Source organism: Ochotona curzoniae, unplaced genomic scaffold (assembly GCF_017591425.1).
Source record: "Ochotona curzoniae isolate NIBS_2020 unplaced genomic scaffold, NIBS_Ocur_1.0 contig_523, whole genome shotgun sequence".
Classification (NCBI taxonomy): Eukaryota; Metazoa; Chordata; class Mammalia; order Lagomorpha; family Ochotonidae; genus Ochotona; species Ochotona curzoniae.
The window spans coordinates 141467-156471 of NW_024466459.1; the positions used below are offsets into that span (position 1 = coordinate 141467).

At 34.7% G+C, this 15005-nt stretch overlaps 1 protein-coding gene across 1 annotated transcript in view; it reads left to right on the forward strand.

Moving 5' to 3' along the window:
- Positions 1-15005, forward strand: part of EFCAB13 (EF-hand calcium binding domain 13) — a 191792-nt gene that overhangs the window by 102315 nt on the left and 74472 nt on the right. Inside the window, exons 52-62 of the mRNA XM_040989343.1 lie at positions 228-332; positions 835-888; positions 1628-1732; positions 4485-4538; positions 5147-5251; positions 9407-9460; positions 10312-10416; positions 11769-11822; positions 12949-13050; positions 13440-13493; positions 14127-14231. Coding sequence (XP_040845277.1) covers positions 228-332; positions 835-888; positions 1628-1732; positions 4485-4538; positions 5147-5251; positions 9407-9460; positions 10312-10416; positions 11769-11822; positions 12949-13050; positions 13440-13493; positions 14127-14231 — 897 coding nt within the window. The remainder of the gene's footprint in view (positions 1-227; positions 333-834; positions 889-1627; positions 1733-4484; positions 4539-5146; positions 5252-9406; positions 9461-10311; positions 10417-11768; positions 11823-12948; positions 13051-13439; positions 13494-14126; positions 14232-15005) is intronic.

Genomic DNA, 15005 nt, shown 5'->3' on the forward strand with positions numbered 1-15005 from the left:
GAGTTGCCTTGCCACTGTCATCATGAGTTTGTCTTCTTTTATTAGCACTTAGAGACCAAAATATTTTTCTTTGGCCATCTTAGTCATTACACTTGTAGAAATCTCATTTTCCTCTGTTCTTCATGTACCACTTACTTGTACTACACAGCCCTAGATTGTTTTTCCAAATTTAAAAGCATTAGATGAAGGCTTACATTCATATGTGTAGTTATATAAATATTTTACAGGAGGGGAGATTGATGCCAAAAATGTGAAAACTATTCTGGAAAACATGGGAATAGAGCTTAGCGATGAAGAACATTTGAAACTGGCAAAAAATCTGCCCTTCAATGGTAAGCATTTCAAACGCTGATGTTCTTAATCTTCTATTTTTGAAAACTTCTAAAACTATCTTTAGTTCTCTAATGCCATCTCTAAATATTTTCCAAGTTTACTCCTGAAGGAATTTCCATAAATGCAGTTTAACTTTTAATTTTGGAATAAGCATCTCCACCAGGTTGAATTATGTCATCAGAAGGAAAATATCTATAGGGTTAGTCATACTGTGTGTGAGAGAGAGAGAGATTTGGAAAAGAGAAAGTGATGATATTATAATAGACATTAAAAGTAAAAGGTATAATTAGACACAAATGTCTTATGCATGTTGTGGGATGCTTTCTGTGCTAAATTTTTTTAGTAGCTTCACTGGATTATAAAATTTTCTTAGCTTTCACTCAGACTTTATCTTAATGGAAGAAAATGCCACAGAAAATAAAGAAAATATTTGTTTTTCTGAAACAATTTTAATATCCATGCCATTTATCTACAATCTGAATTTTATCTTTGTTTTCATAGATGATAACAAAGTCTTTAAGAACAGGTTTCTAGAGGTTGTCAAGTCTCTCAAACGTAAGTGAGAAACATAATGAAAATGCAAATAGTGTTGAAACTTTCATACTATATTTGAATTTATGTTAACATTGAATTTATAGGTGATTATATCTCATAAAGTATAAATTTATAATTATACATGTGTAACTTACAGTTTTTGAAAAGCCTAATCTATACTTTATCTATTCTCTTATGATTTGTATTAGAATAAAAGCCTCATACTCATGAGTTTCTAAACTTTACAGAAATAGGAACAAGAAACTTCAAATTTTCATAGCAGAAAGTTAAAGAAATAATTAGTAATGATTCAGAGAATTGAATCAGCAGTAGATAAAAATTGAGCATGAAGTTTAGTGATTAAGTTCAAACCTACATATTGTTCAGAAATAAACAATGTTTGCCTCCAAAATTAGAGTTTCCTGAATGTATGTCGAATGTCATTTAAAACTTTGTTTTGTGTGTAGGCCAATCCTTAAGACAAGTCTCAAGGGAAATGGGTTTAAGTCCAACTTCATGGCTGACTTTTTCTGGACTTAAAATATATAGTCTTTATACTACTGACAGTTAATTGATCTTTTCACTCTAAAATAGTCTGAACCTGAGGTTTGTAGAATTTGATAAATCCTTGAACAGGCATTGGCAGGTAATAACCTTCCTGAAATAGCATACAAATTATGTTTTTGCTTAACAAATTCATAATGGGTACAGATATTAAAAACTTTTATAGTCACTTAGTATTATTTGTTATTTTCTGTAGGTGGGAAGATAAACGCCAACAATGTTAACTCCGTCCTGAACAATCTAGGAATTAAGCTGTCGGATAAGGAGATTAAAGATCTGACTCAAAGCATACAAGTTGGGGGTGAGCATTTTTCAGATCCCACGCCTCCTTGTCCCCTTTGTGCTACTTTAACAATTTCACAGGCTGAGTAATTTAGAAAGAACAGAATCTTGCACCAAAAAGACAAACACCGTATGTTTGGCCTGATTTGTGATGGTGAATATGTAGAATGCCAAAAAGGTAGTGTTTCTGAGCAAAGCTGCCATTTTGAGATTTACTGTTTATAACCCTTGCCTATGCCCTTGAGGAACAGCAGCCTTACTACTTACTGTTGACTTCTTTATTTGGTGGAGAGTTAAGTTTGCATTTATAAACTAAGTTGGAAGTATAACATTGTAAAAATTAAAAAATATATATGGAAACAAGGAGGAGGATGGTTGGGAATGAGGGAGGAAGGGAAGATAGGATGAAAAGTGTCAATATGCTCTTAAAATTGTATTATGAGATACATCATATTTGTTCCTCTATACACATAAAACATTTAAATGAATAAAGTGATTCAAATCTAGCAAGAGAAAGAGATGTTTTCTCAGTTAGGAAGGTTGGGAGGTCTGTACCAAGGCCGCAGCATCTTGGCAAGGGTCTTCTTACTGCCTCATCACGTGGTGGAAGGAGAACAGGACAATGGGGACAAAACTGGCTTTTATAGTGGCATGAATCCCACCTGAGAGTGCCTCATAGCCTAATCACTTCCTCAAGCTATCACAACGGTAATTAAAATAAACATGAGTTCTGGAGGAAGCATACATTCAACCCACAGCACCACTGCTTGCTACAGAGACCTCAGGTTAAGGAGCCTTGGAGTCTGTGGAAGCAGTTGTGGTCTTGCCATGAGGAGAGCAGAGTAAGAGCCTGGCACAATAGCCTAACGGCTGAAGTCCTCACCTTGCACAAGTCAGGATCCGATATGGGTGCTAGTTCTAGTCCTGGTGTCCCCGCTTCCCATCCAACTGCCTCCTTGTGACCTGAGAAGGCAGTTGAGAATGGTCCGAGGCATTCAAACCCTGCACCCACATGGGAGACCCAGAAGAATCTCTGGGCTCCTGGCTTCAGACTTGCCCAGCCCCAGCAATTGTGGCTGCTTGGGGAATGAACCATCAGACAGAAGATCTTCCTCTCTGTCTCACCTCCTCTCTGTATATCTACCTTTCCAATAAAAATAAAATAAATCTTTTTTTAAAATACAGATTAAGAGAGAGGAGAGATTCTGTCTGCTGGTTCACTCCCCAGATGGCTGTAATGGCCAGGCCAAAGCCTGAAGATTCATCTGGCTCTCCCACGTGGATGCTGGGTCCTAACCAGAGCTTTCCTGTGCTGTTTTTCCCAGATGCATGATCAGGGAGCTAGATCAGAAGTGAAGAAGTCAGGTCTTGTACCTGCTCCCATATGGAATACTAGCAATCCAGGCAGTAATTTAAGCCCAAGAGATCACAGCGCCAGCCTCCACAAGATCCACATGGGGTCTGGCACATGCAAAGAGAGGAATTTAGCCACTAGGCTGTTGTGTCAGGCAAAAAAATGTTGATATTTTTAAAATATTAAAATAAAAAATCAACACATAGCAAGTAGAAAGTTAAAAAAAAAAAGCAACCTACAATTCCTTAGGAGTACAAACAAAAACTGTAAAGCATAATCAAATCTCAGAGTGTCAATCTCACCTATATAGGAGTACTTTTTTTCTTCTATTCTGTGTGTTAGTTCTCAAAGATCAAGGAAAACTTAGTATTTGTCTTTTGAGCACTGGTTCATTTCATAAGCATAATGGTTTTTGATTGTATCCATTTGTTTGCAAAAGACAATATTTCATTCTTGGTAATGGCTGGGTAGTGTTCCATAGTGGGTATATACTAACATTTATTTATCCAGTCATCAATTGATGACTCTCTGTCTCTGATCCTGCCTTTCAGATAAATAAGTAAATATTTTTTTTAAAGTGAGGGTATCCACAGTGTTAATAGGACCTTACTTTTTGCCCTAAGCGAGCAGTTTCTGTTTGAGCAGGGGAGGTGGCAGAGGCAGGGGTTCTCCCCCCATTCCTCACAGCCAGCCTGCTGTTCTGTGTCCACAGTGTTTCCACCAGTCCCCTGCTCGGCACCAACTCTCTCCCTCGGTGTACTTGTGTAGTCATTGTTTGGGTGCTATGGGTGTAGAATGAGTGACAAGTCGGAGGCATGTGTAGTCAGTCAACTCACTGCTGTTACTCTAGAATTTTCTTCTTTTTCATATACCTTAAAAAAGGAAAGACTGAGTAAAGTTAATAACCTGTTCTATGAATCAGCTCTTCTCACCGTAAAACTACTCAAAAACTATGTAAGTAAGGGTTTTGATTCAGCTCACAGTTTGGAGGTTCACAGTTCATATCAAGTGGCTTCATCCGGTGTGTGATGAGGGTGTGTGATGGCAGAATACAAGCCAGGAAACAGGAGCATGCTCATTTTAAAGACACCTTAACTGCAGTATTTGAGGCTCCAATTTTAACAACCTAATCACTTCCTCAGACTCTACATTCAAACATCGAAATTGTATTAATTTCCATCCTTAATCCTCTAAGAAGAATTAGAAAATAAAGTCTTTAATATGTGGACCCTTAGAGGGCACCGAAAATATCCACAACTTAACGCCTGGAAAGTGTGTTCAACAAATGTCTGTTAAGTACAGTAATTATGATGATGCCTAGCAGGTGGAATATATAGCTGTTAGCCATTCCTGTGATTTTCTAAGAAATTTGAGAGTCTTTCTTACACTTCAATATGATTCTAATCTTCTCCTTTAGTTGATAAGAAAATTCCTGTAGAAACGCTGATGGAAAAAATCAAAGATTTTACGGGTAAGTAAAAATTAATTATAAAATTAGGATTCTAACTATCTACATTAATTTTTATTTTTCTCTTATAGTTCCTTGAATTTACATTCAGGTTATTTTTCCGTATTAACAAATCAACTATTCACCTCTAATATTACATATATAATAACATAAAATGATGTACATTTTTGGAATGAAATTACAAGACAATTTCCTGCTTTCAAATCCTACAATATTGGTTTTATGCCAATAATATAATTAACATTGATAGTATTTTAAAATTATAATATATAAAAACAGAAAATCAGGGTGAAGGTTAAAATGACTAAGGTAATATATTTATTGCAGTCTCATATCATTTTTATTTCAAAGTTAAAAATGCTTTTTGAAGAAAAATTATGTAGATGCCTAATTTTCAACTGGCTCATCAGATTTTTACTCTGGAAATTATTTTTCAATAGGATTAGGAAAAACATATTATCAAATCATTTTGACCTAACATATTCATTGATTCATTGATTTTTATTTTTACTTCAATCCGAAAACTAAGATGGTGTCATTTATCATAATTTTTTAGACATAATTACTTTTATATGAAATAATAATGTGTGCCTAATCTCTTATTTTCTAAGGTGAGAAGATTGATTCTGGTGACATAAAAAGTTTTCTGGGAAACCTCAATATTGAGCTCACAGAAAAAGAGCTAGAGAAACTTCTGGAAACATTGCCAGTTGATGGTGAGCCATACTAGTGTCTGGGGGTGTTACTGGAGAGTCTGAATGTCTGTGGTTCAATGTGAAAATCTTAGTTTCTTCTAAACCATAATAAGTAATTTTTTAAATGAAATATATGCTATAAATAAAAAATAACCAATATAATGTAGAGTTTTTTTTTTTTTACCAAAGTAACCCTTTAGGTTTAAGTTAACCATCTAGGTTAATATTTTACCATTACCCCTTAGAATATTAGTTGGATAATATTATCCAAAAGAGGAAAAGAAAGAAAAGAAAATAATAGAAGAAATTGAAAATAATAGACATCAGAATTTTTTTAACAAAGAAACTGTTCTTCAGTATAGTAAGTTTAAAGGAAAGGATACATTTATCATGTTGCTTATGCTTCGTCTTAATGTGAAGGATTGTAAGTTTAAATATTTTAATACCCTTATTGGAATATAATTCATATTTCATAAAATTAACTCAATTGAAGTTTATAATTCAGTGGATTTTGTTATGTTGACAGAATTGTATATCCATCACCACATTAATTTTAGAATACCTTTGCCAATCCAGTAAGAAACACAGTATCTGTGCTTACTTTGGCAACACATGTACTAAAAGAAACATAGTATCTTTTGGCAGTCAGCCCTCAATCCCTCCATCTCATTGAGCCCTGATCAGCCAATTAATACTTTCTGTCTCCATCTATTTGCCTACTTTGAATTGTTCCTATAAATAAAATCATATTTTGCTCTTTTTTAGTATCTCTTTGACGTACCTCAGTGTTTTAAATGTTTATCTATGCCATATTTTGTGTCAGTACTTCCTTCTTTCATTGTTTGATCATCTTTTACTGTTTGTTTTGCTGTTGATGAGTTTCTGAAGCTCTTTGTTGTTCCTGGATAGTAGTTCCCTATCGCCTGTGTAGTGTGCAAAAGTATTCTCACATTCTATCTGTTGCTTCTTCACTCTGTTTCTCATTGCCTTTGTTGTATAGAAGCTCCCTTAACTTGGTGTAGTCCCATTTGTTCATTTGGCTTTCCTGCTGTGCTTCTGGTGACTTTTCTAAAAGTCTCCTCCATTGACCAGTGCCTATATCTTGTAGCGTGCTTCCCATGTTTTCCTCTAATAATTTGCTGGATTCTAGAGGAAGATTTAGATCCTTGATCCATGTAGAGCTGATTTTTGTATCAGGTGGCAAGTGTGAGTCTTGCTTCTTACTTCTGTAGGTTGCTATCCAGTTGTCCTCACGGCATTTGTTAAAGAGACCAGGCTCTTTCCCTGGATTATTTTCTGTTTCCTTGTCCAAGATTAGATGGCTGTATATGTGTGGGCTCCTATCTGGGGTTCTAATCCATTCCTCTGATCTTCTCTGTTTCTGTACTAATACCAGGCTGTTTTGATTACTACTATACCATACTATGTCTTCAGGTCTGGAATTGTGATTTCTCCCAAACTTTATTTTTATTCTTCGTGATAGTTTTGGCTACTTGTGGTCTCTTGAGTTCCCAGATAAATTTTCCTATCATCTTCTAGTTCTGAGAAGAATGCTGTTAGTTTTTTTATTTGGATCACATTGAATCTGTATATGATTTTCAGTAACATGGACATTTTAATGGTGCTGATTCTGCTGATCCATGAACATGATAAATTTCTCCACCTTTTAATGATGTCTATTCTTTCATTTAATAATTTGTAATTTTCATCACAGAGATGTCCTACCTCTTTGTTAGATTTATTCCAAAGTGTTTAAGATTGTTCTCTGCCATTTTAAAGTGGATTATATTTGCAAGGTCTTTCTCAGCCATGCAGTTATTTGTATATGCTAGGACCACAGATTTATATTAACTAATTTTAAATCCTGCTACCCTGCAAAACTCTCCTATGAGTTCCAATAATCTCTTGGTTGAATCCTTTGGTTCTCCTATGTATAGAATAATGTCATCTGCAAACAGTGATAATTCTAATTCCTCATTTCTAATGTGAATTCTTTTCATTTCTTTCTCCTGTCTATCAGCTCTAGTGAGAATTTCCAATATTGTGTTGAATAGCAGTGGTTTAAGTGGACATACTTGTCTAGTTCAAGAATTAATAGAAAAGATTCCAGTGTTTTCGCATTCAGTATGATACTAACATTGGGTTTTTCATAAATTGCTTTGATTATGTTGTAGAGGGATTCTTCCCTGCCTATCCTGCATGGGATATTTAATATGAAGTTTTTTTGTAATTTTATTGAATGCTTTCTCTGTACCTAATTAGATGATCATATGGTTTTTACCTAATTAGAGATCTCTACATTAGAGATCAAAAGATTATAGCAATTGTGATACAAACATGTTATGGTAAAAAAAAATTCACTAACAGAGCATAGATATAAAAGAAAGAGAAGATACTGATCCTTGTTATGACTGAAATCTATTAAAACATGAGAAACAATAAGAAAGGCAGAAAGAAATAGACAATATGTCAATCATCAAGTAATCCACAAAATGAAGGAATTAGCTGAAATGTCCTAAATTCCCTAGTCAAAAGATATATATTGGGTGAATGAACATGAAAAATAAGATGCAGCTGCACACTATCTCCAGGAAATTCACTTAACAGGTGAAGATACACATAGGCTGAAAGCAGAGGGTTGATACAAGATGCCCCATGCAAGTAAAAACAATGAGCTGGAGCAGGTATACTCACACAGTATGAAACAGACTAAAAAAAAATAGCATTGAGGAAGAACAGTATACTGCCATCTATCTTCTCATATCCCAAAGGAATAAAACTAAAAATCAACAATAACAATCGTTAATTTACAAATTGAACAGCGTACTCCTGAATGATCAAATGGATCATTGAGTAAATTAGAAAGGATATTTCTTTTAATTATTGAAATAATAAAAGTGAAAATACAACAGAATTGAAACCTGTGTAATATAGCAAATGCAGCATTAAGAGATTTGCAGTAATAAATGTATATATTAAAAACAAAGATTTCAAATGACTAATCCTGCATCAAGGACTCAGAGAAGTAGAATGTTGAATATTATCTCTCTTCGGTATTTATTGAAATGATCAGATGATTTCCGTTCTTCATTTCATGGTGCTGGGTCTTATGCCCAGGCAACCCAGCACCGTGTACTAAGGGATGCTGAAGAGAACTTCCTTGGGTCTGGTCCTTTGGGCTTGTGCATTGGCTACTGATTGCACCAAGTCCCAGGAGCAAGGCTGAACTTCCCTAGAAGCCTCGTCTGGGACTTTGAAGATGAAGGGAGACAATGTGGGATTCCTCTTCCAGAGCAAAAGAGTAACGAAAACCAAATCTGCTTTCTCTTCTGGATTTAAAACTGTTGGGACTGGAATTCTGCTGTAGTTCAGGCTACCCATCCACAGAGATGTCAAGACATCATGAAGTTTTCCACTGCTTTTTCTTTTGAAGATAGAGTAGCCCCATTGGAGAAGTGTGGAGTAGGAGCTGCCGTATGTTTTGTTGCTTTCTCTTTCCAGCTTTCAGAATCTGTGTCATTTAAGCTTCTGACACCTTTTCCCCCATTTTCCTGGAAACAGACATGCATTTGTTGTTCTTATTCTTTTCTGTGGCACAGGTGAATATAAGGCCTCTCTACTCAGCCATCTTATATTTGGGGTATTTTGTTTTTGAATTTTGAGTCAATTTTTAATGTGGTTTGATATGGTACAAAGAATATTTTCTTAGTTTCATTTTTTGCCTTTTCATTGCTGCAAAATAGCACAATATATCTTCTTTTAACATGTGGATTTCAACACTATTCAGTGAAAATACTAAATGATGTTAAACACATTTGTCAAAAAAATGTGAGTCTCTGAGTTGATTTCTGGACTCTGATACATAAACATAGAATGTGTTGTTTATTTAGGTCTTTTTAATTTCTCACTATAGTATTTTGCAAATTTTAATTTTTAGTGTAAGTTTTCATGTTTTGTTAAACTTATTTTTAAGCACTTTTTTCTTTTAGATGCTATTTTAAATGAAGTTGTTTTCTTAGATGCAGTTCTATTTGTTAATTGCTTCTATATAACTAAGAATATTTTTATTATTGGGAAGAATATTTTAAATGTTCTGAGTTTTTAATTACCAGTTCAAACTAATTTTTGAGCTTCATAGTAATTTTGTCATTATGTGAATTTTGATTTTTCTTATAGATGCTGGACAGTTGTATCTTAATAGGTTGCTGCAGAGTGTAAAGTCTCTGAATGGTAAGTAAGAAACAAATTATAAAGCATATTATCCAACTTCTCCAGATTATATTCATTCAATATTGAAGGTTGGCCTTTTATGATTCATTTAACATAACTGAATTTTATCTGCTATTATCATTTACTCTTTAAAATGTTAATTGTTTATTTATATTTGAAAAGCAGAGAGACACCAAGGGGAAAGTGGACAGGGAGCAAAAAGAAGAGAATTCACTTCTCCTGATTCATTCTTCAAATGCCTATGGTGTCTGGATTCTGTCAGGTTGAAATCAGGAGCCATGAGCTCACTCTCGGTCTTCCACTTTGAATGGCAGGAATCCAACAATTTGTTTCTTCACCTCTGTCCCCAAGACTGTGTATTAACAGGAAGCCAGAATTTGGAGAAAAAATCAGTGTTTAAATCCAGGCATTCCCAAATGGATGCATGTCTTATAATCACCATGCTAAATACCCACCCCACACTTTGCATGAAGAATGAAAAATCATGATCAACAAAAGAAAAATATGTGACTGTTATTAGTGAGCACTGATAAGGAATTAAGTTGGAATCTACAGTTCTACTTATTCAAGCTCCTTTAATGTTTACTTATGTAGACTCATTAGCAAGACTTGTTTAAGAGAAACACATTCTAACTCTAACTCATATTGACTTTCTGTTTGCGCATTCAAATGGAAAACTATAATTGGAGTTTTAGTCTTGTTGAAATTTGATTATATAAAGGCATATTTCATCTCTCATCAATTTTATTTTTAAAATGAATGGTATTTAAAGTTAATAGTAAATATATTACTTTCTTATTCTGCAATTATATGGCTACTTGTACAGTATTACTTACTGTCTATTTCTTCAGAAGGGAAAATTAAGAAAAATAACCCCCGTTCTAGTTTGGAAAACTTGGGAATCAAGCTCACAGAAGAGGAATTTGCAGAACTGTCAGAAAATCTACATGCTGATGGTAAGCACTTAAGATATGTTTAAGCCCTTTTACCCTTATTTTCTGTATGACATTGTTTTTAAAATCTATGTCTTAAATCTGCATTAGAAAGCCTGGAAGATAGCCCAATATGAAAATTAGATAGTTAATCTAAAATCAACATCATATTTTCCTATGAATTTAAGAATAATTAGAGGCTACCAGAATCACAAGTAAGTAATTAATACTAAATTAAAAAGTAAGCAAAACAGGAGAAAATGTGCTTACCTATTATTTTTTTCCCCTATTTCAATCTGCTGTAGGCTCCTGCCCTTTGTGGTAAACCAGCTAGCACCAAGTTAGTTAAATGTTAGGGTTAGAGAAGAGAGAGAGAGAGGTTTAGTTCAGGGAAAGGGTTTCATGAGTCGGGAAGAGAATCTGACAGATGGCCCAGGACCACTTCCACATGGTGGGGTGACCACATGAGAGAAATGGTCACGCAGGGTGTACAGCACTGGTCTTTCTCACATCGTAGGCACGGGGAATGGGAGAAGGCGGCCGCTCCTCAGTTTGCACAGTAAGACAAGGTTAGGGTGATTCAGCATTCCAGACATTCCTGGTGGGAGTGTCAACTTAACTTTGGAAGAGTGGTAGAATCAAGTCTGCTCTGACCAGCCTAACATTAAATAGTGATCCAATTGTCTGGACCACATCCAGGTCTACTAAATGGGTGGCAGGTACCTGAGCACTTGGGCATCTTCTGCTGCTTTCCCAGGCATATTAACAGAGAAATGGATCAGAAGTAGAACAGTCAGGATTCTATCCAGTGTTTATTAGGGATGTTGCTATTGCAGGGAAGTTTAACGCCACAGTGCCTGTCCCAATCCCCAGAATTACCAACACAATAGATATGAATAGTGGAATTTGTACTTCTAAATAAGTTTTCAAGTGGTGCCAAAGCAGTTGGTCCAAGTACTGTAACTTGAAAATCACTTTCTTAGCTCATCTTGTCCATATTAAGAAAAAAGAAATAATTTTTCCTATGTCTTCTTAGTGTTAACTCTTATTAATTAGCAGCTTATTCATCTCACATGTGGCTACGTTATTCTTGTGGCCATACAAGAATACCTAACCCTCCTTAAGGGAAACCTCACTTGTGATTGTGAAGCAGAAAGACCCCGGTAGCCTCAGTTGAGTACAGTTTCTCTGGTCATGGTTTCTAATAGACATTCTTATTAATTTGGCATGTATCCTTAAAAATCTAAACTTCTCAAAGAGTGTCAATCAAAATTACAAAGTGAATCATATTCAGCTGGACTTTGAAACATTGTATTAAAATTTAAATTTTTTCTAAGCTTATACCACTAATGTCTTCATTGAATGTTTGCTTGCAGAAAATGAATATTATGAATTGCATGATGTGATGGAAGCAGTGAAAGCCATTACAGGTGAATACATACTTTTTAAAAAAAATTTTTATTATTATTGCTATCATTTTATGATACAGTTCCATATTCCCTTATCCCTTCCCCAAATCCCTTCCCCGCCACCTAGTTCCTCTATATCATTACTAACATAGTTCGTCATACTCAGTCATCTGTCCATCATTGCGGGCAGAATACATGCTTATTATAAATCTAGTATTCTTATTGGCACAATAATTATATTTTGCCATTAACTTTAACTGCCATATTAATCCTTTTATGTTATTCTTATAATGAGTGTTCATCCAGACTGAACTTTATAATAAATCGGAGCCTTAAAAGCAAAATTTTAGTGTATGTCTTGGTAGAAAACTACATCTTTATTCTCCAAGATAATTCTCTTGGTTATGACAATAAAAGTAAGCTAAATCTTTGTTAAAAATTCACATAATTGCATCTCGTGAATTTCAATGTTCATGAAAGTGAGCCACTTCTAGTAACTAGAGGATGGATTGTAATTCCTTTCCCAAAAATATGCAGAACTCTCAAAGAGGAAAATGCCTTGAAAGACAGTATTTCCCTTCCTGGATACTACACCTATAAGTAGACTCAAGACTCAACCAACTGGGAAATGCTGGCCCTGCTGAGAGGAAGAAATTACACTCTACCTGAATGAACAATAACCAGGAAAGCGTGTCCTTAGAAGGACCTTAACAGTGCCAAATCAGAGAGGAATGTGGAATATAAGGCTGAGTAGGAGTTTGTTGATAATGTGGTAATGTGATAATTGTGAAGGCTTAAATACCTTTACAAATAGTACCTGAAGTTGTCAGATACATATCAAAAAGGCATCTGGAAGCTTGGAAAGTAATACTACATATTAATTAGGCAAAACTCCCAGCGTTCCTTAGGAAAATGTTGAAAACAAAATGTTCCTAAATATTAAATATGCCAGAATGAGTCTATTACATCAGATCTGAAAATCCATCAGATAACTATGCTGCTCAAGCAGGTGTGTGAGTGCCACTCCTACTAAGGAAGTAAGGACCTCTTTGCAAATATTCTTACATTTTGGGTGTCTCTAAAATATATATGTAGTCACTTTTTTAGCCACTAAATTTCCCTCACAGGCCTCTGTCTTTCTGATTAGGGAACATTCACATCAAAAACCTGGAAACAGTTCTAGACAACATGGGGGTGAAGCTCACTCAACAGGAACTTGAAGATCTGACAAAACACCTGCCAGTCAGTGGTAAGTGTGCAAGATACCATTGTATTTTATGTTAAGGGAACTTTTTATGAAGATGGCAAGGTGGATGAAACAGTGACATTGGCAAAGAATATGAGAATGGAATAATCCAGACACAGGGGGCATTGACAGTAGAAGAACCTTCCAATTGTGGGAATAAAAAGGCTGGCTCTCAGGAAATACCCACTTTTTAATTCCTTCTCATTATCAAGTACAAGAATTGCTACGTTATGGGATAGAAAGTCAAATTCAGATTTTTGAAATAACTTTATTTTCAAAACTTGCCATTTCTTTTCCTCTACTTCATATTAGCATATTCTGAGTTAATATTCATGCAATGACTATTTTAAATGTTCTCAGCAAATAAACTTCACATCCTGTTTTTGTTACAGATGATAATAAAGTGGCTCTAAAAACTTTGCAGAATGAAGTGAAAGCTTTTACTGGTAAGAATTTGTTACAAATGATTTGCAACAAATCATGGTTTACACTAAAATTTAGAATTGTATTTTTCTAAACTACTACTAATAAATTTTTAAAATTGATTTTGATTAAACATTTACATGTAATGAACAACAGATTAATCTAACATTTTCTGGGTTTTATCTGTAAAACAAAAGGACTATTTCTTGATAACTAAACAAATTCTTTAATACCTTTTTTCAAAAAAAAATTATTTCACTGTTATTTACAGACTGAAAAACTAAACAAAAATGGTAAAACTATGTTGAGTAATTAAAATAAAATAATAAATCTATATATAGATAATTGCATAATTTCACCACATACAGGAAAATAGATATTTTTAAGTATATTTTGTTGTACTAAGTATTCTTGTCTCTGAATGTTTGACCAGATTTTCTTCTGTACTTCTGGTGTTAGTATTAAGAATATATTTTATTTATAAATATTAAGGTATAAATTCTATTTTCAAGTTATTATTTGATGATTTTATTGATAAACTTCATGTCATTTTTCTTCGACATTCTTGTATTAAAGACTATAGCCACACAAGCATACTTTAGATAATTTGAAGTAAATAACTACTTAATATTTTACTCATTATTCTCTTTTTAAAGGAGAAAAGATAGATTCTGGTGACATACAAAATTTTCTAAAAAACATGGGGATCAAGCTTACAGATAAGGAGCAAAAGCAACTGCGGACATCACTGCCCATGGATGGTAAGCCTCACACGCCTTCCAGGGAATTCGATATCATGAGAGTGCATGAGCAGTTCTCTGTCTTTTCATTTCATCTTAGCAATGTCGTAAGTTAGTAAACATTTCTAGGATTAAAATGAGTTCCTTCATTACCTCTTCAAATACAGTTTGTTGGGTATTACTGTGCTGCCATGTAGTTGTGCAAGTAATTAATAATACTCAGAATGTACAGAGAAAGAATTTAGAAAGAAAACCGAGTGACAATATGACAAAAACAGTAGTTTTGCGGCATGGTAAAGCCTGTGAGGCAGCCGCCTGTGACACCCGCATGCTGTACTGAAGCACTGCTCCACTGGGATGCAGCTCCCTGGGAAGGTGCCTGGGAAGGAGTGAGAGAGGGCTCAAGTTCCTGGGACCCTGCCACCCATAGAAGACCTGAATACAGTTCCAGGCTCCTGGCTTTGGCCTGGCCCTAAACTGGCCATTTCAGTCATTTGAGGAGTGAGCCAGCAAAGAAAATCTTTCTCTCTTTCCCTCCCTCTCTCTCTCTCTCCCTGTCACTCTACCTTTCAAATAAATAAAATAAAATAAAATAATTGATAGGTTCATCCCTATAGAAATTCCCATTTTAGAATATCAACATCTTGTGGCTATAAAACAAGAGTAAATCATCAAAATATGCCTTTCTGTGATAATGTACTTTTTTATGTTATGGTGAATTTGTATCAGTTTCCCAGAGACCTGAGTTCTGACTTTGCTTACAGCTAATGGAAAGATATTTCGAAACAGGTTGCT